Source organism: Aethalodelphis obliquidens, unplaced genomic scaffold (assembly GCF_003676395.1).
Source record: "Aethalodelphis obliquidens isolate GAN/ISIS:26980383/991018 unplaced genomic scaffold, ASM367639v1 scaffold2, whole genome shotgun sequence".
In the NCBI taxonomy this organism is placed as follows: Eukaryota; Metazoa; Chordata; class Mammalia; order Artiodactyla; family Delphinidae; genus Aethalodelphis; species Aethalodelphis obliquidens.
The window spans coordinates 33,737,350-33,763,043 of NW_020837946.1; the positions used below are offsets into that span (position 1 = coordinate 33,737,350).

Sequence of the window (25,694 nt, forward strand, 5' to 3'; positions counted from 1 at the left end):
TTGTCAACAGCTGTGGTTGCTTTCCTGTTTTTTTTTTTTTTTGCGGTACGCGGCCTCTCCCATTGTGGAGCACAGGCTCCGGACGCGCAGGCTCAGTGGCCATGGCTCACAGGTCCAGCCACTCCGGTGGGCCCAGCTGCTCCGTGGCATGTGGGATCCTCCCGGACCGGGACACGAACCCGCATCCCCTGCATCGGCAGACGGACTCTCAACCACTGTGCCACCAGGGAAGCCCAGCTTTCCTGTTTTAAGTGCATGTTTGAGAGTGTTTTGGGGGTCAAGGTGTTGACAGGGTTATTGCTTAGGGCCACAGATGGGTCTCACAATCTGTGGCAACATTTGTTATCTGCAACCTGTGAATGGTCATCATTATGGTTTTTGTTTTGATTTGTTTGTTTGTTTGTTTTTGGCTGCATTGGGTCTTCGTTGCTGTGCATGGGCTTTCTCTAGTTGCAGTGAGCAGGGGCTACTCTTCATTGCAGTGCGCAGGCTTTCTCATTGTGGTGGCTTTTCTTGTTGCGGAGCACAGGCTCTAGGCTCACAGGCTTCAGTAGTTGCAGCACGCAGGCTCAGTAGTTGTGGCACGCAGGCCCTAGAGCATGCGAGCTTCAGTAGTTGCAGCACACGGGCTCAGTAGTTGTGGCTTGTGGGCTCTAGAATGCAGGCTCAGTAGTTGTGGCATGTGGGCTTAGTTGCTCCGTGGCACGTGGGATCTTCCCGGACCAGGGATCAAACCCGTGTCCCCTGCATTTGCAGGCGAATTCTTAACCACTGCGCCACCAGGGAAGTCCCATCATTATGGTTTTGAATGTTAAATCTTTTTCTATACTTGAATAGAAATTTATTCTCTTTTTTATATTATATGGATCTCTTATGTAAAAGTATAAAAAGCTATTGAAATATAAGGAAAATTAGGATAGTTGCTGATGGCTTCATGTTGAGATACTTGACAGGCAGTCAGTGATTTATGACAGAATTTTTATATATAGAATTATGCAAAACAAAATTATAGCTATATTTCCCTGTTTTACCCTCCTTGTGTGCACCCAATTTTAAGAAGTTAACAGTGGTTCGTGGACTTTCCTATGGCAATACCATTTTAAGTCTCACCTAGATTAGAACCTTTCTTTTAACATAACATTTTATACTTATGTCTCTCTAAGAAGTAGACCACAATATTTTCTTCTTTAGAATTTCATCATTCAGATACAGTAGTCTTTTAATTAAATATTGAGTGCTAACTTCTTTTTCTGCATTGTTTGAAAACCAAATCCTTAAAATTACTTACGCTATATTTAAAACTACTATTGGGCCATTTATTTTGTTTCACAGATATTTAATATAATATTGCTCTTGTTTTTACTTGGTTTTTAAGACCAAACATGGCTGAATTAAGATCAAATGGCTTACATTTGGCTAATAGTATTCAAGTATTCTTGTATTAATTTTGTACTTGATTTTATGGTTAAACACAAGATACAATTTTTCTTAACATTTGGAAACACTTTGTACAAGAGAGAATGAGTATTTCACAGCCCTTGACATATTATAGTCAGTGCATGATTGTTGAATGAATACAGTGGTTTTAGGATACTGGATAAAAAAGCTTATCTGAAGCAAGGCATATTTCTTGTTATATGCAAGATGCTATGTTGTATCAGTTCTCACCTAATGTAAAATAAAAGTGATTCAAAGAGTGATATTTGGATTGAAGTTAATAAATGAACCATTTTTTTCTTTGTATTCTTGTTTGTTTTAAGTTTACTTTGAACAAATCTTGCCTATTTTTCTGCTTTCTGGTGTTTTCTGTAACTAGATATTTCTAATAAGAAAAAATATTTCTAATGAGAAAAACTAACAAAGTGAAACTTTAAAAAAAATGTAGTTTGGTGAGAGTAAAATGGAAGAAAAGTTAACTTTTAAAACTTAATTTGCTGTGTTTTTATTTTGATTGTTATAGGTTGGCTGCCTAGCCATTCATGTAAAGAAGTGCAAACATTTTACGCCTAAGAGTATCCTTTCTTTTGATTTAAGAACCATACTGTGATCATATATCACTGTTTCTGTTATATATTGCTGGCTTACAAAACACTCTAAGACTCAGTGGCTTAAAACATTAACCATTTTATTACCAATCACTGTCTGTACATTCACTAGGTGGTTCTTCTGCTTCACATTATCCCAGCTGGGGCTGCAGTTCAAAAGGGCTGGGATACCTAAAACGGCTCATTTACATGTCTGGTGCCTTTAGTGAGAATGCCTGAAAGACTGGACTTAGCTGAGATGCTGAAAGGGTTAGACCTTTCTTTCCATATAGTCCTAGGGTCTTGTCTTTCATCATTAAACATTTTTTCTGCATTAATTTTGATTTAAAAGTATTACATTAAAATATTGATTACTGAAGTTTTTGGTGTCCACTTAAATTTTGTACTCTGGGTAGTGCCACCCTATCCTAGTCTCAGCCCTGGTCACGTCAGTTGCATGTTAAAGTAGTCACAGGACCAGGCCAGATTAAAGAGCAGAGGAAAATAAACTCCACTTTTTGATGTGGAGAGTGACAAAAGATTTTTAGCTATCTGTAATCCACCTCGATCATCATGTAAGTTAAAGAAAATATACGTATCTTCTTGGATGATAATACTAATTTATTTCTATTTAATAACTTTGCTTGTCAAACACTGTTTAAAGGGTTTATTTTTCTCGGTGCCTTTAAATAGCTGAATGCTTATTATTAGATCTGTCATGGCATAAAGCCAGTCTCATTATGAAGACTTGATGTTTCTTTTGTAAATAAAGTGAACTATTGAAGAGAATTCTAAATAGAGTTTCGAAGATAATTAAATCATAAAACAAATTCCTTTTAATTCATGGAGTGCTATGAAAGATAAAAATACAGACCAATAGAGTATAAGTGAAGTATATAGTGAAGTGGATTGCAAAGTAGAATGCTGCTTTAAATTTTGTTGTCCTAAAATTAAGAATAAATTACTCTGAAGTGACATTTTTTGAAGTTTTAAATTTCTGTGTAATTACGCTTAGGAAAAAATTTTCAAGTATGTATTGGAAATGTTTAGTCACCTTAAAAATAATATATAGGAAAATTTGCAAAAGAATTATAATGGAAATGTGAGGATAAAAATATGAGAAGTAATCTAAGGAAGAATCAACGTTCTTTTCGTACTTATATTGTACCTACCACTGATGGGCAAAAATACTATTTTAAAAGACTTTCCTTATTGTTTAATATGCTGTATAATTTCTTTCTTTCTTTATTTGATTGATTAATTTTACAATGTGTTACTGTTCAATTACAATAAAATTTGCTTCCTAAATATGTATTTTCAGTCAGTTTACAACATTACAGTAATTTGTTCATTCGCGTCTCTATTAACAACGTGGTGAAATGTACAAAAAAGTATAGCTTGCTACCCCCAAACAATGAAGAGGACACTGTAATTACATTTGATGAAGTGAAATATTTTTCTGTACAGGTAATGTTAAATTTCTCTTCTAAATAAAAGAATGCATTTTTATAGTTTCAAACATTCAACACTAACAGTGTCTTTTTTTTTCCAGGGGACAGGAAAGAAACAAAAGCAATGTTCTTTTATTTATTTTATTTTATTGTATTTTATTGTATTTTATTTCTGTATTATAGGCTATATTGATGTTTTTAGAGTTTACTATAGAATACATAATCATGGTGTTCTTCTCTGAGATATTGCTGTCGGTGATTCTGAGTGTTTATCACACATGGATGCATTTTTCTCTGTCTTAGTCTTCCCCTCCCATTTGCCCTCTTACACCTGCCTTAGTCAGCATGGGCTACTATAACAAATTACCATAGACTGGGTGGCCTAAACAACAAACCTTTATATCTCACCTTTCTGGAAGGTGAGAAGTTCCTTATAAGGACAGTAATCAGATTCATTAGGGCTCCATTCTCATGACCTAGTGACCTCCCAAACACACCACCTACAAATACCATCACATTGGAGATTTAGACGTCAACATACGAATTTTGAGGGGACACAAACGTTCAGTGCATAGCACACCCTTTTTTTCATCTCCTCCTTTCCCTCTCTCCTTTCTTCTTATATAGACTCTCTAATTACTTTCGCATGGATTAGCTTATTTAGTCTTTATAACCCTTCTATATATATATATATATATATACTCTTATTATCATCTTTATTTTGCAGATGAGGAAACAGATACTGTAAGGTTTAAAGAACTTTCTTAAGGTCATAGAACTAGTAATTGGTGGAGCTGAGAATGCAGTCAGTCTGGCTTCAAACTGGCTTCATTAAACCACCTCTCACACCAGAGCTTGCTATGCTGAGTTTGCTTCTGTTTACAGTTAAGCTTCTTAGAATCTTAAATGTATCTCAGAGTTGTCTTTAAAATGAGTGACACTATTTCATTTAGCTGTAGGATTCCTTGATTTGTCCAGTTGTTTCCTGATAGTTTTATTACATTAGTTGAATTTTAGTGAAATCCTAAAACATTTCCTCTATACCATATATACGTATATATATATTTTTTTTCAAACTTCATTTTGCTTAACTGTTGAGTATTGAAGACAGTTCTTTAAACATAGTTTTTAAAAAAAGCATTGTTTTGCTAGAGGCAATCCATATTATTTCTTTTACTTTGCCAGTAATTTTCCTAGACTTCATTGCCAAGTTTTCAATAATTTTGTGGCTATATGTCCATTTAAATAAAACTTGAAGTTAATACTGGAAAACAATATAAATTAATAGGGTGATTTTTAGCATAATCAAAATATTTTTCCTATATTTATTTTAATAGGCGCTATTAGTTTGAGTATAATAAGAGGAGAGTTTTAGTGGAACTCTAATGGAGAGTTTGGGAATGACCTAGTAATATTTACATAGAAAATTGTACAAGCAAACAAAGAAATATTAAAAAAGCAAGACACATATTAACTCCAGGGAAATTAAAAAATGATACAGGGCAAGAAATACGATCATTGTAAGTATATTATTAAACCCTGAAAAATAGTTACATATACATAATAATATAAACACTAAGTATTATTCTAACAAAAAAATGATATATAATATACTGGAGGACTGAGGGGAAAAGAAACGTGAAAATTGTGGGAGGAGGATGTTGAGAGTGAATATTTTTCTTCCACAATAAGCAGTCAGTAGATGATATATAAATGACTTCAGTGTTCATAGTAGCATTATTTACAGTAGCCAAGATATGGAAGCAACCTAAATGTCCATCAACAGATGAATGGATAAAGAAGATATATATACATACATACATATATGCATGTACATACACATGATGGAATACTACTCGGCCATAAAAAAGAATGAAATTTTACCATTTGCAGCAACATGGATGGACTTGGAGGGCATTATGCTAAGTGAAATAAGTCAGGAAAGACAAATACTGTATGATATCACTTATATGTGAGATCTAAAAACATACAACAAACTAGTGACTATAACAAAAAAGAAGACTCATAGATACAGAGGACCAACTAGTGGTTACCAGTGGGGAGAGGGAAGGGGAAGGGGCAAAATAGGGGTGAGGAATTAAGAGGTACAAAATATTAGGTATAAAACAAGCTACAAGGATATATTGTACAACATGGGGAATATAGCAAATATTTTATAATAACTATAAATGGAGTATAACTTTTAAAAACTGTGAATCACTATATTGTACACCTGTACTTTATATAATATTATGCATCAACTATACTTCAGTTAAAAAAATAGTATCTAAAAACTAAAAAGAAAAAAAAAAGTAATTAGTAACATGATTTTATGCCCCAAACCAGAGAAATCCCTTAAAAAGGTTGAAAGGTGGCTTCTGAAGAGTGAAAATTAGGTAGTGGGTTGGGTAGTGTACTAAATTATACCTGGGATTGAATTTATGGAAGTATGACTGAATGACGACATAGAGAGGGTAATGCCGTTGAAAGAAGAATTTACTATTTATATTTCCTGAGAAAAAGGGACACACCACACCACACCACCCCGGAAGTTTCAGGGTGGTCAGGAGGCAGAAGACGGAAGCAAGGGGAGAGCCCAAGCCAAAGCCTTTATTGGGGTTTCCTTGAGAAAGGTAATGCAGGGTGGGATTCAACAGTTTAGAATTGACTAGTCTGAATAATTCCAGCAGGCTTTGGGCTGTAGTATAGTCTCTAGTTGCCTGGTACCTGGCCCTGGGATGATTTAGGGCAAGGGAAATTGTGAGAGATAAGGAGGTGGTTAGGGCTATAGACTTGAGATTGGTTAGTTAGCCTATGAAAGATGTGGTACTATCAAGCCAAGCCCTTTGCTATCTCTAGGATCTGGCTAGCCCGGGGAGGGAAATTCTCTCCCTGGCCAGCAAGCTTTTTTTTTTTTATTTAACATCTTTATTGGGGTATAATTGCTTTACAATGGTGTGTTAGTTTCTGCTTTATAACAAAGTGAATCAGTTATACATATACATGTTGAAACATCCTAAAATATAGGGGGAAAAAACAGTTAATACAAGGTGGAAGAAAAAACATTTCTTTGATTTAGCCATTGTAAAACTGTTTGACTTTTAAACTATGTACTACCTAACTAGGATAAAATAAAATTATACTGTATATACTCTAGGACGTTAATTTGCTAGAGCTTACAAAGTAGATCTAGGTTAAAAATAAAAACATACACACCAAAAAATAAAAAGGAATAGCAAGTGGATTTAACCTAGTTTAATTGTTCTGGAAAGCTGTTGGGTAAGTGATATTAAACCAAAACTCATATCAAAGAATGAATAGTAGAGGATTTCTGTTCTGGCCGTGCTGGAGCAGCTGATATTAGATTTATTCTTCTCTTCTAAACAACCCTAAAACTAGTAAAATATTTTTTGGTATTTGACAATGGGAATTTGGAGGGCTGCAATCCTTAAGAGAAGGGAAGCACAAGAGGTGAGCTCCACGTTTACAATAGCTTTCTGTCTGGCAGCAAATCTGGCACAGAGACGTGAAACCCAAGCAGAAAGTAACAGTCTTTCTGGGTGGAGGAAGCAGAGGCTGAGCAGAGGAAACAGATGAGTTTTGGGCTGCTAAGGTGCCTGGAATTTGTAAAGCAGGGTACTAGAGAGGAGGGAGCAGCAGATAAGGAGCGCTAGAAATCTGTGTAGGTTTTCCACTCAGGTTCTTGGCTGGATCCTAAAGTGTGCACGTGCAAGGGGAGTTTGTAGGAGAAATTACAGAGAACAAGTGCTGGAGAGCTGAGAGCTGAATAGAGATTTCAGAAGTCACAAATTCAGAGTCATTGGAGTCTGATGCAGCTAAAGTGGAGAGAACTTGTTGAACATGCTCAGTATTCAGTTGAGATCCCAGAAAGGCCAGGTCTTAGGAATAGGATCATGTCCTAAGGGTAAGGGTTAAACCTACTAGGACTAAGGACAAAAAGTGAAACAGACCTATCCTCAAACTTTTTTATAGAATCAAGATGATCTTCCAGTAGTTGATTGCCTTCCAGAAAAGTACTCAGTAGTTCTTAGAGGAAGATATAAAAACCCAGAGTCTCGGGCTTCCCTGGTGGCATAGTGGTTGAGAGTCCGCCTGCCAATGCGGGGGACACGGGTTCGTGCCCTGGTCCGGGAGGATCCCACATGCCGCGGAGCGGCTAGGCTCGTGAGCCGTGGCTGCTGAGCCTGCGCATATTGAGCCTGTGCTCCACAACGGGAGAGGCCACAACAGTGAGAGGCCCGCGAACCACAAAAACAAAACAAAAACAAAAAAAACCCAGAGTCTCTATTACATATCCTTCACAATGCCCATCATATAATAAAAAATTGCTATTCATGGGGAAATAAAAACAGACAATAGGGGTAAACCCACAGGTGACCCAAATGTTTGAATCTGCAGACTGGAACGTTATAACTATCATAAATGTGTCAAAGTGGAAAAGGAGGACAAAATGGATGATCACAATGGGAATTTTGAAGAGAATGGAAACTAAAAAGAACCAAATGGAGATTCTAGATATGAAAAATATAATATTGACATGAAAAATTCATTTGAAATGTTTCAAAGCATTCTGAACAGAACAGAAGGATCTGTTAACTGAAAGACAAGTCAATAGAAATCATTCAAATTGGGGCTTAGAGAGAAAAAAGATTGAAAAATGGAAGAGACCAGTGGGCAATATCACTCAGTTTATAGATGTGTAATTACATTCCAGAAGGAAAGAAGAGGAAGTATTTAGAATATTTAATATTTTAGAATTTTCTCTGCCAAACATTTTCCAAAGTTGATGAGAGACATCAATCTATAGATTCAAGAAACTCAGTGAACCTCAAGCAAAATAAGTACAAAGATGATCACACCAAAATACATCATAGTCAAACTGCTAAAAATAAAAAGAAAATCTTAAAGGTAGCCAGAGGGAAAAAACACATGACATTCAAGTGAACAACAGTAAGAATAACAGCATACTTCCCATCAGAAACAGTGGAGGTCAGGGACTACCCTGGTGGTCCAGTGGTTAAGAATCTGCCTTCCAATGCAGGGGACGTGGGTTTGATCCCAGGTTGGGTGACTAAGATCCCATGTGCCATGGGGCAACTAAGTCTGTGTGCCACAACTACTGAGCCCACGTGCACTAGAGCCCATGTGCTGCAACAAAGAGCCCGTGTACCACAACAAAAGATCCCACATGCCGCAACAAAGATCCCATCTGGACAGAGAACAGACTCCCTCAGGTGACCTACACACAGAGGTGGGGCAAAATCCAAAGCTGAACCCCAGGAGCTGTGCAAACAAAGAAGAGAAAGGGCAATTTCTCCCAGCAGCCTCAGGAGCAGCGGATTAAATCTCCGGAATCAACTTGATGTACCCTGCATCTGTGGAATACCTGAATAGACAACGAATCATCCCCAAATTGAGGGGGTGGACTTTGGGAGCATCTATAGACTCGGGGTTTGCTTTCTGCATCTAATTTGTTTCTGGTTTTATGTTTATCTTAGTTTAGTATTTAGAGCTTATTATAATTGGTAGATTTGTTTATTGATTTGTTTGCTCTCTTCCTTTTTATAAAATATAGATGTATATTTTTTCCTTTTTCTCTTTTTGTGAGTGTGTGAATACTTCTTTGTGATTTTGTCTGTATACCTTTGCTTTTACCATTTGTCCTAGGGGTCTGTCTTTCCTTTTGTTTTGTTTTTTTAGTATAGTTTTTAGCACTTGTTGTCATTGATGGACTTGTTTATTGGTTTGGTTGCTCTCTTTATTTCTTTCTGTTTTTTATTACTTTTTAATTTTTTTAGTTTTATTTTAATAACTTTTTGTTTATTTATTTTTCTTTTTTCTTTCTTTCTATTTTTTTCTCCCTTTTCTTCTGAGCTGTGTGGCTGACAGGGTCTTGGTGCTCTGGCCAGGTGTCAGGCCTGAGCCTCTGAAGTGGGAGAGCTGAGTCCAGAACATTGGACCACCAGAGACCTCCCGGCCCCACGTAATATCAAATGGCGAAAGCTCTGCCAGAGATCTACATCTCAACACTAATACCCAGCTCCACTCAACAACCAGCAAGCTACAGTGCTGGACACCCCATACCAAACAACTAGCAAGACAAGAACACAACACCACCCATTGGCAGAGAGGCTGCCTAAAATCGTAAGTTCCAGACACCCCAAAGCACACCACCAGACATGGTTCTGCCCACCAGAAAGACAAGATCCAGCCTCATCCACCAGAACACAGGCACTAGTCCCCTCCACCAGGAAGCCTACACAACCCACTGAACCAACCTTACCCACTGGGAGCAGACGCCAAAAACAACAGGAACTACAAACCTGCAGCCTGTGAAAAGGAGATCCCAAATGCAGTAAGTTAAGCAAAATGAGAAGACAGAGAAATACACAACAGATGAAGGAGCAAGGTAAAAACCCACCAGACTAAATAAATGAAGAGGAAATAGGCAGTCTACCTGAAAAAGAATTCAGAGTATTGATAGTAAAGATGATCCAAAATCTTGGAAATAGAACGGAGAAAATACAAGAAACGTTTAACAAGGACCTAGAAGAACTAAAGAGCAAACAAACATTGATGAATACGATAAATGAAATTAAAAATTCTCTAGAAGGAATCAATAGCAGAATAACTGAGGCAGAAGAACATATAAGTGACCTGGAAGATAAAATAGTGGAAATATATATAACTATCGCAGAGCAGAATAAAGAAAAAAGAATGAAAAGAATTGAGGACAGTCTCAGAGACTCCTGGGACAACATTAAACACACAAACATTCGAATTATAGGGTTCTCAGAAGAAGAGAAAAAGAAAGGGTCTGAGAAAATACTTGAAGAGATTATAGTTGAAAACTTCCCTAATATGGGAAAGGAAATAGTCAATCAAGTCCAGGAAGCACAGAGAGTCCCATACAGGATAAATCCAAGGAGAAACATGCCAGGACACATATTAATCAAACTATCAAAAATTAAATACAAAGAAAAAATATTAAAAGCAGCAAGGAAAAAGCAACAAATAACATACAAGGGAATCCCCATAAGGTTAACAGCTGATTTCTCAGCAGAAACTCTGTAAGCCAGAAAGGTGTGGCAGGACATTTTTAAAGTGATGAAAGGGAAAAACCTACAACCAAGATTACTCTACCCAACAAGGACCTCCATCAGATTTGAGGGAGAAATTAAAACCTTTACAGACAAGCAAAAGCTAAGAGAATTCAGCACCATGAAACCAGCTTTACAACAAATGCTAAAGGAACTGCTCTAGGCAGGAAATACAGGAGAAGGAAATGACCTACAATAACAAACCCAAAACAATTAAGAACATGGTAATAGGAGCATACATATCAATAATTACCTTAAGTGTAAACGGATTAAAAGCTCCCACCAAAAGACTGGCTGAATGGATACAAAAACATGACCCATATATATGCTGCCTACAAGAGACCCACTTCAGACCTAGCGACACATACAGACTGAAAGTGAGGGGATGGAAAAAGATATTCCATGCAAATGGAAATCAAAAGAAAGCTGGAGTAGCAATTCTCATATCAGACAAAATAGACTTTAAAATAAAGACTATTACAAGAGACAAGGACTCTACGTAATGATCAAGGGATCAATCCAAGAAGAAGATATAACCATTGTAAATATTTATGCACCCAACATAAGAGTACCTCAATACATAAGGCAAGTGCTAACAGCCATAAAAGGGGAAATCAACAGTAACACAATAATAGTAGGGGACTTTAACACCCCACTTTCACCAATGGACAGATCATTGGTGAAAGTGATCAATGAAGGAAACGTTGGTATGCATTTGGTATGCTCATTTTCCTTGGAAAATTATTTGTGGACCTTTTTTGAGGTCTAGGGTGAAAGTAGCGCTTCTAAGGAATACTCGTGTTTGCTTCTAAGGCATACCAAATATTTAAAGAAGAATTAATAGCAGTCTTTCTCAAACTCTTCCAAAAAATAAAAGAGAAGGGAGCACATCCAAACTCATGTTACAAGGCCAGCATTACTGTGATACCAAAACCAGACAAGGACACTACAAGAAAATTCCAGGCTAATATCCCTGATGAACATGGATGCAAAAATCCTCAACAAATGATTCGCAGACCAAATTCAGCAATACATTAAAAGAATCATACATGTTACATTAATATGATTAAGTAGGATTTTCTCCAGGGATGCAGGGGTAGTTCAACATCTCCAAATCAGTCTATATTATACACCACATTAATAAAAAGGATAAAAATTACATGATCATCTCAATAGATGCAGTCAAAATTCAACATCCATTCATGACAAAACTCTCAAAAAAGTGGGTAAAAAGGGAATGTACCTCAACATAATGAAGGCCATATATGAAAAACCCACAGCTAATATTATACTCAATGGTGAAAAACTGAAAGCTTTTCCTCTAAGATTAGGAACAAAACAAGGCTGCCCACTCTTGCCACTTTATTCAACATGATAATGGAAGTCTTAGCTGGAGCAGTTAGGAAGGAAAAATGAAAGGCATCCAGATTAGAAAGGAAGAAGAAAAACTGTCTCTATTTGCAGATGACATCTTATATATAGAAAAATCTAGACTCCACACACACACAAAAACCTGTTAGAACTAATAAATTCAGTAAAATTGCAGGATACAAAATCAATATACAAAACCAGTTGCATTTCTATACACTAAAAACAAACTCAGAAAAATTAAGTCTCATTTACAGTTGCATCAAAAAGAATAAAATACCTAGGGATAAATTTAATCAAGGGGGTGAAAGGCCTGTACACTGAAAACTATATGACATTGATAAAAGAATTTGAAGAAGACACAAATGGCTAGGTATTCCATGCTTATGGATTGGAAGAATTAATGCTGTTAAAATGTTCATACTACCTAAAGCAATGCAATCTCTATCAAAATTCCAATGGCACTTTTTACAGAAATAGGAAAACAATCCTAAATTTTGTTGTAACCACAAAAGACCCCAAATAACCAAAGCAATCTTGAGAAAGATTAAAGCTAGAGGCATCACACTTCCTGATTTCAAACTATATTACAAAACTATAGTAATCAATATGCTATTGGCATAAAAAGAGACATGTAGCTCAAAGGAACAGAATAGAGAGCCCCAAAATAAACCCACATATATATGGTCAATTAATTTATGATAAAGGAGCCAAGAATATACAATGGGGCAAGGGCAGTTTCTTCAGTAAATGGTGTTGGGGAAACTGGACAGCCACAGGCAAAAGAATGAAACTGGACCACTATCTTATACCATACATAAAAAGAAACTCAAAATAGATTAAAAAGTTGAACATAAGACCTGAAACCATAAAATTTCTTGAAGAAAACATAGGCGGTAATTCCTTGACATTGGTCTTAGCAATGATTTTTCTTGGATTTGACCCCAAAAGCAAAGGCAACAAAAGCAAAAATAAGTGGGACTACATTAAGCTAAAAAGCTTTTGTACGGCTGAGGAAACGATCAACAAAATGAAAATGTAACCTACAGAATGCAGTAAAATATTTGCAAATCATATATCTGATAAGAGGTTAATGTCCAAAATATATAAAGTACTACAACTCAGTAGAAAAAACAACCCCAAACAATCCAATTAAAAAATGGGTAGAGGATCTGAATAGACATTCTTCCAAAGAAAACATACAAATGGCTAACAGGTCCATGAAAAGGTACTCAACATCAGTAATCATCAGAGAAATGCAAATCAAAACCACAGTGAGATATCACCCCACACCTGGTAAAATGTTGGTGAGGATGTGGAGAAGAGGGAACACTTGTGCACTGTTGATAGGAATGTAAATTGTTGCAGCCACTGTGGAAAAAAATATGGAGGTTCCTCAAAAAATTAAAACTAGAACTACCAGATGATCTAGCAATTCCTCCTCTGGGTATTTATCCAAAGAAAATGAAATCATGGTCTCAAAAAGGTATCTGCACCCTCATGTTCATCGCAGCATTTACAATAGCCAAGACGTAGAAACAACCTCAGTGTCCATCCACAGTGAATGGATTAGAAAAATGTGGTATATATACACAATGAAATCTTACTCAGCCATAAAAAAGAAAAAACCCTGCCATTTGCAACAGCGTGGCTGGATTTGGGCATTATGCTAAGTGAAATAAGTCAGAGAAAGAAAAATATGGTATGATCATTTATATGGACAATCTAAAAAAATAAAATGAGGAAATTCCCTGGTGGTCCAGGGGTTAGGACTCCGTGCTTTCACTGCTGAGGACACGGGTTCAATCCCTGGTCAGGGAACTAAGATCCTGCAAGCCATGTGGTGCAGCCAAAAAAAAAAGAAGGAAAAAAAAATGAACTCATAGTTAAAGAGAACAAATAGATTGGTGGTTGCCAGAGGTGGGGTTTGGGGGTGGGTGAAATGGATGAAGGTGGTCAAAATGTGCAAACTTCCAGTTATAAGATAAATAGATAAATAAGTCCTTGAGATCTAATGTACAGCAAGGTGACTGTAGTTAACAATAATGTATTATATATTTGAAAGTTGCTAAGAGAGTAGATCTTAAAAGTTCTCATCACAAGAAAATAATTGTAACTGTGTGATGATGGATATTACCTAAACTTACAGTGATGATCATTTTATAATTTATACAAATATCAAATCATTATGTTGTACAGCTAAAAGTAATACAGTGTGATATGTCAATAATATCTCAATTAAAAAATGTTTTTAAGGGCACCTAGAATATTAGGGTATGAGGCATGAGATCTATTTCAAATTAGCAAAAGAGTATATGAACTTTAAAGGTCTTATAGTGATGGTATTGTGTTACAAAGCTCAAGGTTGGAAGAGAGTTTCAAGCTGAGACAATGATATACACTTTATCAAAAAGTAAAAGAAAAAAGACAGAAAAGGATGTTGGATGTCTTTTGGTATTAAATGTTTGGATTACCTAGATTATTTGGGTTGGATATTAGTTACTGGACTACCTTTGATAATGTAGTTTCAGTAGAGTATTTAGGCTAAACTTTTGAATAGAGTTAAGAAGAGAGTGTATAGGCAATGGGTGTTTCCAAAGAATGGGTGTTTCCAAAAAAATGGGTGTTTCAAAAAGTGTATTTTATGGATGTATTTGTTCATAAATTATGTCTGAAACTCAGACTGAAAATTTAATGCTTCTTTTCGTATGTATTTTGTATCAAGGTTCCTCGACGTCAAGATGATGAGAAGAATAATATTTACTTAGAACTAATGCAACATGACAGTACAAAATATCTTCTTTTATTAGGGAGTGTTCAGGTACATCTTTATGAAGTAATTCAGGTATGTATCAAAATGTTTTTCACCTTGGTATCACATTGTCCAGTTGGTGTTTGTTGTTAAGATTTATCTGTACCTGATGGACTCCTTTTGCTTATTATCTGTGTTATGTGCTTAGTAAACTCATGTGCTTAGTAAACAATATCTTCCTCTGGCTCAAAAAAAAAGTTAGTTTGTAACAGCATAATGTTTTTTTTTAATTTTTACTGCAGTATAATTGCTTTACAATATTGTGTTAGTTTCTACTGTACAGCAAAGTGAATCAGCGATACATATATATATATATCCCTTCTTTTTTGTACTTCCCTTCCATTTAGGTCACCACAGAGCACTGAGTAGAGTTCCCTGTGCTATACAGTAGGCTCTCACCAGTTATCTACTTTATACATAGTATCAATAGTGTATGTATGTCAGTCCCAATCTCCCAACTCATCCCATCCCCCACCCGTTTTCCCCTTGGTATCCATACGTTTGTTCTCTATGTTTTTAAAAATTTATTTTCTGGAAGGGCAATGATACAACCTAACAACCTAAAAGACTAAGCATGCTTGTTTGTTTGTTTCATTTTGTTTTCTGAGATGTTTCTAAACGAGACCCAAACCACAAACTCTCTTAATTGTGAGCACCAGTTTCACATCAGTTCTTTTATCTTTAGCTGGGCTGCTTGCAGTCTGCCCTGTGCATGTGTCATTTAGGAGTCAGCCAAAGTTTTAGGCAGAGTTTATACACAGATTCTGTGGTTCCTTCTCTCTCGCTGTCTACTGGCTCCTGCCCTTTCCTCCAAGAAAAGATAATGATTCTTCTGAACTTTGTATTTAATATTCTCTTGCTCTTTTCATAGCTTTACTACTTAATGTAAGTTACAAAAAAATTGTATCTTTTGTGTTGCTAAACATATTATGTTTCTAAGAGTAATACACTTAATTTCATTAGCTAGTACTCATTTTTTCACTGCTGCATACGTTCCATGTGAGAGTGTTCCCCAGTTTATTTATCTATAATGGTTTTTTTTTTTTTTTTGCGGTACGCGGGCCTCTCACTGTTGTGGCCCCTCCCATTGCAGAGCACAGGCTCCGGACGCGCAGGCTCAGCGGCCATGGCTCACGGGCCCAGCCGCTCCGCGGCATGTGGGATCTTCCCGGACCCGGGCACGAACCCATGTCCCCTGCATCGGCAGGCGGACTCTCAACCACTGCGCCACCAGGGGAGCCCTATCTATAATTTTTTAATGGATATTTTGATTGTTTAGAGTTTTTTACTATTGTGCACATTGCTGCAGTGAATTTTTTTGAACATATCTTCTAGTGCGTATCTGCAGAAAGTCTCTACATTATGATGAATTGCCCTCTATGAGTCTCTATGAAGAATTGCTACATCGTAGGTAAAGAGACCATGTTATTTATTGATCAGAGTTATCAGAGAAAGAAATTTTGGTTGTTTATGGATTTCCCCCCAAAGCCTTATGATTTTAGCTGTGGTGTGCTGCCTCTGTGGATTATCTGTCAGAATTCTTCTACAGGCACTTCTACCTTAATTAAATATCACATCATTTTCCTTATTAGAATTTCTCAGTTACCCCCTTTTGGTCAAAACGCAGATCCCAGAAGTACAAAGTTTACCATGAGGACTTTGGTCTTATTATTTTTTTTTTTAATGCACTTTTATTGGCTTGGTGTTGGCTTGGGCTGATAGTTCTATAATAATATTTAAGCATCTGGACATCAGACAATAGAGGAAGATAAGAACTATGAGACAAATGTTTTGCATTTAGTTTGTATCCAGCCCTATTCAAACTAGGCCTAATGGGAGAATAAGTCCCATGGATGAGTTTGGCCCACCTTAAATAGCCAAGTGACCTTTTTTTAAACTTTTATTTTGAGATAATTATAGATTCACATGCAGCTGAAAGAAATAACACAGCATGATCCTATGTACTCATTTTCCCCCCTGCTGGTAACATCTTTCAAAACTATGGTAAGTATCACAACCAAACTACAGAACGTTTCCATCTATGCAAGGATCCCTGATGTTGCCCTTTTATAGCTACACCCACTTCCTTCCTGCCCTTACCCTTCCTTAACAATTGGTTACCACCAGTCTGTTCTTCATTTCTGTAATTTTCTCAATGTAACCTTTTAGGATTGGCGTGTTTTCAGTTAGCATGATTCTCTGGAGAATCATACAGATTACTGCATGTATCCATAGTTCATTCCTTTCTGTTGTTGAGTAGTACTTCATGGTGTGAATGTACCACAATTTGTTTAAATATTCGCCCATTGGAGGACATCTGGGCTGTTTCCAGTTTCTGGTGGTTATGAATAAGTTACTATATTTACAGGTTTTTGCGTGAATATAGTGTTCGCTTCTCAGATAAATTTCTGGGTTATAAGGTAGTTTGTGTGTACCGTTTTTAAAGAAGCTGCCAAACTGGTTTCCGTAGTGGCTGTGCCATTGTACATTCCCACCAGAAATGTATGAATGATCCAGTTTCTCAGCATCCTCATCAGCATTTGGTAGTGTCACTACTCTTTATTTTAGCCATTCTGATGGCTGTGTAGTGTTATTGTGGTATTAATTTGCAGTTCCCTAACAGCTAGTAATGTTGAACATCTTTTTAGGAGGGCCTTTTTTTTCTCCTGGTTTTACTGAGATGTGATTTACATGCAGCACTGTACAAGTTTAAGGTGTTCAGCATAATGATTTGGCTTACATACCTGATGAAATGATTACCACAATAAGTTTAATGAATATCCATCATCTCCTATAGACAAAACACTAAAGAAATAGAGAAAAAAATTTTTTATGATGAGCAGAACTCTTAGGATTTACTCCCTTAATAACTTTCCTGTATAACATGCCATGGTGTTCATTGTTTTTATCATGTTGTACACTACATCTCTAGTACTTATTTATCTTGTAACTAGAAGTTTGTACCCTTTGACTGCCTTCATAAATTAAAAGGCCTTTTACAATTTATGATGCTAGTCAGCAAATTTATGCTTATCTCTTTGGTCTCTAAAGCTTGAGCTGTATCATTTGCTATTTGGGTCACATGCAGGGATAGATTATAGAACACTTGATTATAGAACTACTAGCCATGGTAGAAATCCTCATGCAGATTGGTAAAATCTAGTGCTTGGTTGAGTTGGAAAGACCTGATGATAAGACCCAAACTACAGATCATGTTTGGAAGCATGGGAGGGCCATCTGATTGTACAACAATTATCTCACTTGTATACTTGGAAAGTACACGTGTATTGTTTATGATTACCAAGTGGTATCAGTTGCTTTCTGAATATAATTGGCCTGATTTTGGAGGCCAAAGATGCTGAATTGAATTAAATAAATCACATAATAGGTTTTGCATAACTTTATTAAAAAAAAAAGTTATTGGGGCTTCCCTGATAGCGCAGTGGTTTAAGAATCCACCTGCCAATGCAGGGGACACGGGTTAGAGCCCTGGTCCGGGAAGATCCCACATGCCACAGAGCAGCTAAACCCATGCTCCACAACTACTGAGTCTGTGTGCCACAACTACTGAAGCCCATGTGCCTAGAGCCCGTGCTCCGCAACAAGAGAAGCCACCGCAATGAGAAGCCCACACACCGCAACTAAGAGTAGCCCCCACTCACTGCAACTAGGGAAAGCCTACGCGCAGCAACGAAGACCCAATGCAGCCAAAAAAAGAAAAAAGTAATTGGTCTGTACTTGTATCATTAACCCCTTGTTCCTTCATATCCCTGATACATTTTGGATTTCTTTGAGGCTCTGGGAGAAACCAGAAACATCAGCTAATTGTTAAGGTCTGGGGTCCAGTTAAGGCATATAAGTATATTGGAGTTTATAATATTTCTATATTGATTATAGAAGGGAATGTAATGTTAATTTTGGAATGAATTGCAGTACCATTTGTGTTCATTGGTTAGGCTATATGATCCATACCAGATGAGCCTAAGACTAGGTGATAAATTCAACAATTAGAAAGATTGATAGCTACTGTAATTATTTGAGAAAGGTGATAGAAAATTCAAAGGTGTGGAAGATTGTTAGAGTAATGCCCCCTAAAGAATCATGCCTCCAGGTATCTATACCTTTGACTAGTCTACAGTGCTCCCCACCCCGACTACTGCGTTTAGCCATGTAACTTGCTTTGGACGGAGCAGAATCAAATTCAGGACAGGGAACCAAGTAGCTCATTGTCACACATTGAAACTCATCAATGGAGCTGGGTGAAGGCAAGCCTAAAACTCAGTGGATTTGGATGAGTTAGATCCACATTCAGGATGAACATTTAATTGGCTCTAATGAAGACTCAATTGGGTAGATCTCAGTGGGACCTTCAGAAATAATTCAAAGACATTTACAGTAGTTAAAAGTATGAATAAAAGTTTACTTATATATGAGGGAGATGAATAAGTAGGTTGAGTTTTCCATCAAAAGCAGAGACACCATTTTTAAGAGAAGAGAAGAAAAAGGCAGTCTTGGAAGAGTAAGATGTTTCTCCACTCCCCACTTTGGGAAAAGGGAAGCTTTAAAAAGCAAGAAGCTATAAAGAGCATGTTGACAGGATCATTAAGGAAATCAATTTCAATTACTTATGAATTTTCTGAGAAATCTTGTGACTTTATATGAAGAATATATATGATATGCTAATTTTGTGTGATGTCTGTCATTGTACCACCACCTGTTATTTTCCTCATTATAATGCCTCACCAGGAACTGAGAGGACAGGTGTTAAATAGGTTCTTGTGGATTGCTATGTTTTGGGAGTACAGAGGACATGTAGACCAGGTGCCAAAGTTTTCACTAAATGAGAATTAGTGACCAGAATGTCTGAAAGACATTCCAGAGAGCATGAGCCTTAAAAGAGGAAAACTTTTTATCTGTGTAATAAGATAATAAATAATAAGATCTGGAAGCAATAGAAGAGAGTATGGAGGATGCTACCCCCCCACCTAACCTTGAGATATGTGGGCCTTCACTTGAGGAGTCTATAATGGAAGCGGCATCCTTAGTGATGAGGCAGGTCTGAGCTAAAGAAAGCTGGAAATGTTTAGTGGAGCAGTTAAAGATGGAAGGTTGCTTGTCAACCGTGGAATGGGGGTTCCATGAGCCACAGTGGAAAACGCTGGAAAGAAAGAGAACCATTGAATGTTGGATTAGATGGGAGGACTCATAGCACAGCAGAGATGATCAGAGATGGTGACCAAGGATACCAAATGTTTTCCTGGTTAAAAAGATCCCAACAGTCCCCAAGAGATGAGAGAAGCACTCAGTTCTGTCATGAGTTAGCCTATCATGTAGATTCATGTTTAACCCCTCAAAAGGAGTGCAGGCCTGGCAGTTCCTCTACGTGTAAGCAGCAGGAACATTTTTCTTTAAAACATAAATGTAAATATTAACATTTATTTCTGGTACAACCTAGAATTTTTATTTTCTTCCAAACATTCATTATTTTGGTATTTTAGCTATTAAATTTATATGTGCATTAAACATCATTACCTGATTTTTAAAAATTTATGAAATGATTTAGATAATACACAAGGGACTATATCAGTGATTCTGTATTTAAGAATTTTATTGTTACTTTTTCTAGAAAGGGTGCTTTACTGAAGAACTCCGAATGTTGAAAAGAAACACAGTAAGAACTTTACTGAAACTTCCAAAGCTTTGTGCACACACTTAACATTTCATGTAACTTTATTCTGATATTGTTTTTATTCTTTTGTTACCCTACCAGTCACTGTTTGAACTAATAGAAATATATTAAATAGAACGTATAATATTTGCTCACAATCTTCATCTCCACCGTTTTTTTAAATGCTGCTATCTTACTGCTAAATGGTGAACACAAAAATTAGAAATCATTGGGTAAGAGAGGAAAACGCCTCTGGCTACTTCTTTGCATGGCCTTAGGATCCTCACATACTGAATTGAGGAAATATTATTTTCCTCCTTAAGGAGTTTCTAAAGAGTTGTTTACAGTTCTTACTTGAATTCCTTTTTAAGTACTTAAAAATTATTATCTTGATTAATTGATCATCTACTCAGAGAGGCTTCTGCTGCCAGTAGCCAGATCGGGGATAGGAAACATAAAAAACAGAATGATGGACATTTGAGGGCATAACCTCTGACACCCTCCTTCATTTCACATATGAGCCAGCTGTGGTTCAGAGAGATGAAATCACTTGTCTAAATCAAAATTTTATCTGAAAACGGAAGTGGAGATGGGAAAAGTGTGAATAAATACTTAAAAATATTATATACATGGATATGAATACATATATACATATGTATATATGTATCTCTGCATAATTCTATTAACAATTGTAAATTGATATTTTTCATATTTTAATCATGTAATATTCCTTAACTTTAACGTAAGGTTTTTAACATTTCAGGAATGCCATAGATTCTTCTATAGGAGTTACTTTTGTAAATTTTTTTTTCTAAATCAAGAGATTCATGCTTTGGTTTTTCTAACTTATAGATTTGTGAGGTAAAAATATCACTTGTTATCACCTCTCCATTAAAATATCTTTCTGATCAAACAATAAAATAAATTTGGCACATGTTTAGTTTATCTGCAGGGCAGAAGTGGAATTTATGTTCTCCTATGGAAACTTTGGTTATGGATTTTCACATCAGGTTAGTTCCCCTCTTTTAAAAATAATTCTACTGCAGCTCTTCAGTTAAATCATCCTCCTGAGCCTCTATCCTTTCCAGTTTGATAAAATCTTTAAAATATTTTTAAAAGAATACCATTTTTCTCTAGCCTAAAGAAAAATGAAACTTTACCATTGTTTGTTTATACATTTTTAAATAATGAGATTTTATTCGAAATGCCTTTATTATAATACTTTTGTGTGTGTGTACACTTACGTAATTGAAAACAAAATTAAGTATTCAAGAAATGAATGTATTTTTATATCTAAAAATAATCATTAAAATAGTCATTGATGTTATTAAGATATTTTGTACTTTAATCACATATAATCCTTTCTCCCCCTGATTATTTCAACATCAACCCTTCTTGATTCATCAAGAGAGTAATATGCCCAAAGAAGGTATCTTCCTAGGTTTAGCCTGCCCCTTTAAATTTACTACATATATCCATGTTGCAGAGAAAATTTTTGTACATTAACCTATATCCTTTTCTTTCATTATGTCCTCAGACCGGATTCCTAGAATGGATCATTGTCAGTAATGGCCTTTTCAAGGAATTGTTCTAGAAAAATTGTAGCAACATATATTCTTACCAAGTGTTTGAGAGAAATCTTGATATCTCTGGGTGCTGTCACAGCTTTGGGGCATTTATAAATTCAGTCCCATTAGTACTGCAGTTATGTAGGAGAAATGACCTGTATACTTTACATATAATCTTTACTTTTCAGTTTTTGCTATTTTTCATATTCTTGGCTGTTTTTTAATTAGGAATTGAGAGTCGGTACATCAGTCTTATTAAATAAGTCTACTGCTGTGTGTTAACAGGGAAATCCCTGTAAAATGTATTTTTAAATTTTGCCTGTGGTATATTGTAATGTTTTTTAATATATTTTGAATCACAGGTAAGTAATATATTGATGAAAGCCACTAGACACGAGCTTTTTTCTTTTTCCCCTTTCTGCTTTGATTTTTCTTTCTTTTCATTTTGCCTATTTTCTTATCATAAATTAGGCCTTAGAGGGATCCCTAATCAGTCCTAAACTGTGTCACAAAAGGCTTAGTCCTTTTTGTGACAAAGTTTATGAGTACCAAGTTCAGAGATAGGTGTTATATCTAGATATAACATGTAACAATACCATTCTTAGGGAGATAGATCCTTTTGAAATAAGACTGGGCAAATACTGTATTGTTTTATGTAGGTGGACTCTACTAAAAACTAGGAACAAAGGCATTGTAAGGAAAAGAGTGGGAAATTTAATAAAAGTTCTATTTGATTTTATGTCCATGAACTTTTCAGTAACATAGTCCCCTACTTACCTATCATGATAATGTATAAAGAGGACTTGCACTGGAGGAGATAAACTTGCATTCAAATGTTGGCTCTCATGCCTGTTGGGTAACCCTTGAACAATTACTGATCTTCAGTATTATCTGTAAAATAGGCATAGTTATCTACCTCATAGGATTATTGGGATGATTAAATAATATTAAAGATGCAAAATTATTGGAAGATACTTAGTGCTCAATGTTAATTCTTTCTTCCTCTCTTAATTCCTTTCCTCTTTATATATATCATTTAAGTCCTGGGGGATAGTAGTATTAGGATGAACTGGAATTGTAACTAAATAGTGTTAATATATACCTATTATTTTCCTCAGTTAAAACCTCTTCAGAAAATTATTAAGCCATCTATGTTTATGAATATTGCACCACCTCCAGAAAGAACAGACCCTGTGACGTAAGTGTTAAAGTCTTATTAACGCAGTTATATCATGTGGCATTTAAAATATGTAATCCATTTGATGGATAATTTTGGTTGTCTTAAGACATGGCCAGAATGAACTAGACTCCAAGATAAAGAAAGCAGTGAATTGTTTTGTTTAAGGGGGAAGCCTAAACAAAGCCAAACAGGATGTAGCCCTGGAGAGAGGAGTTGAGGAGGTCTGGAGATAAGAAAAGAAGAGAAGGGTTGCCAACTTCATGGCTGAAGGAGGGAAGGGAGGGGAAGCCTAACAAGGAAAGTTGGCCAGTGAGATGTTCCTTTTGCAGAAAGAGGTGAGGAACTTTTAAGATCAAGATGCCTAATAGTTGCCAGTTTTCTGCTCTGCAGTATGGTAGCATTACCCCCCACTTCCACACACTCCAGTTGTTATTTCCAAATTTTCAGCAAAAAGCCTATGGTCAAAAAAATGCAATTAGCAGGCCAAAAGTAACTTAACGTATAGTATGTCAATTAGTCTTGCAATTTCAACAGTAAAATTAGATCAAAGAAAAATGAGCACCTGAAAGAGAGATATTTAATCTATGGTGCTATCCAAGAATAAGGAATGGAAAATACTTGAAATGAGATTGAGGAAATTAGGTATAGAATAGGAAATTATATTCTGAAGTGCTGATTTCCTATCAGCACTGGGTATTATCATTAAAAATAAATGTTGTCCATTTGGTATTGGTGATTTGTTGAAATAGCAAAGCTTAATGTTTTTCTTATGTTTATTGATTATTATTTCCTTATTTATCCATTGATTCAATAAACATTTATTGAACGTTTGCAAGGCACTAAAAATACAAAGATAAATGAGGCTTGGTCCCTGCCCTCAAGTAGCTCATGGTTTAATGCAAAGGTAACATGTAAAAAAAATAAGATAATGCAAATGAGATGGAGCCCTTCTAGAGGGTAACATAGAGGTCTGGGGGACACAGCCAAGGGGCTTCCCATACTTCTTGGGGGAGTCAGGAGGATCGTATTATCAAGTAAGGATCCACAAAAGAAAGAGTGCTCGATGTAAGACTTGAAAAATGAGTAGTGGTGCATCAGGTTGATTTTGTAAGGACGAGGAGACACATTCCCCAAAGACAGCACATAAGTAAAAGGTGGGAGCCATAAGAGGCTATGTTACAATGGGGAACAGTGAGTAGTTTGTTGTGGGTTGCAAAGCACATAGGAGCAAGGAAAGGAGCAATGGGAGATGAGCTGAAGCAGTAGTCACGGGCAAGATATGGTGGTCAAGAGGTGAGGCTCTAGAGTCCAGACTACATGGACTCTGCCAGGTACTAGCTGTGTGACCTTGAGCAAGTTACTTCGGCTCTTTGTGCTTCATCTATTGAATGGGATAAAAATAACAGCTACCCAATTGAGTTATTGTAATGATTAAATAAGTTACATATAAAGCACTTGGAACATGGTAGCAAATAGAATTCTCAGTTATTAGCTACTTATTAAAGTAATAAATGTTTTATCATCACCATCATCATCACTGTAGGTTTATGCTTCTCAAATGTGAGTAAATTTTACTCTTTGAGTCCTCAGGGGTGTGTCAGGGCAACACAAAGCACTGGAAGATATGGTGCTTCTTTCTGGAGTATTACTTTGCTCAAAGATTTTGAGAGGGAAAATGTTATCTTAAAATTAACATTTATATATTATGCAGTAGAATTAAAAAGTCACAAATTTTCAAGATAACAAAATGATTCCAAGATGTGTGGTTTGTGTCTGATTGCATTAAGTTACACCTCCGGAGACCTTCACTGTCCTCTACCCACAGGAGTTCTTTATTGGAAAAATTTGGAAGTGCTTCAGATGTAGAACCATTGAAGAATTTTAAGTAGAGGAAGTACCATGATCAACTTGCATTTTATATGATCCTATCAATAGGACTGAATATGGACAGAAGTAGCTTAGTATTGGATTGGAGGAAGCTGTTGCATTAGTCTACATGAGAGATACTGACAATCTGGACTAGGGCAATAACTTGGTGGGTGTGACAGTTAATTCGGTGTGTCGAACTGACTGGGCCAGGGGGTGCTCAGATATGTGGTCAAATATTATTCTGGATGTTTTGAGTGAGATTAACATTTAAATCAGCAGACTGAGTAAAGCAGATTGCCCTCACTAATGTGGGTGGGCTTCATCGAATCAGTTGAGAGCCCCAATAGACAAAAAATCTGATCCTTCCCTGAGTAAGAGAGAATTCCTCCTGCCTTATTGCCTTTGACTGAAACATTGGCTTTTTCCTGCCTTCGGACTTGAATGGAAGCATCAGCTCTTCCTGGATCTTGAGTCTGCAGACTTTTGGACTAGAACTATGCACCATTGGCTCTCCTGGCTCTCTAGCTTGACCCACTCATCTTGCAGATCTTTGGACTTGTCAGCTTCCATAATCACTTAAATTAATTCCCTATAATGAACTTCTCTCTGTCTTTCTCTTTCTCCCCCTCTCTC

The 25,694-nt window shown here is 36.4% G+C and overlaps 1 protein-coding gene across 1 annotated transcript in view; it reads left to right on the top strand.

Moving 5' to 3' along the window:
- CATSPERT (catsper channel auxiliary subunit tau) overlaps positions 1-25,694 on the top strand; it is a 130,710-nt gene that overhangs the window by 22,924 nt on the left and 82,092 nt on the right. Inside the window, 6 exon segments of the mRNA XM_027124067.1 lie at positions 1,961-2,012; positions 3,346-3,491; positions 14,690-14,809; positions 20,403-20,447; positions 21,386-21,454; positions 23,131-23,210. Of these exon segments, the coding sequence (XP_026979868.1) occupies positions 1,961-2,012; positions 3,346-3,491; positions 14,690-14,809; positions 20,403-20,447; positions 21,386-21,454; positions 23,131-23,210 (512 nt within the window).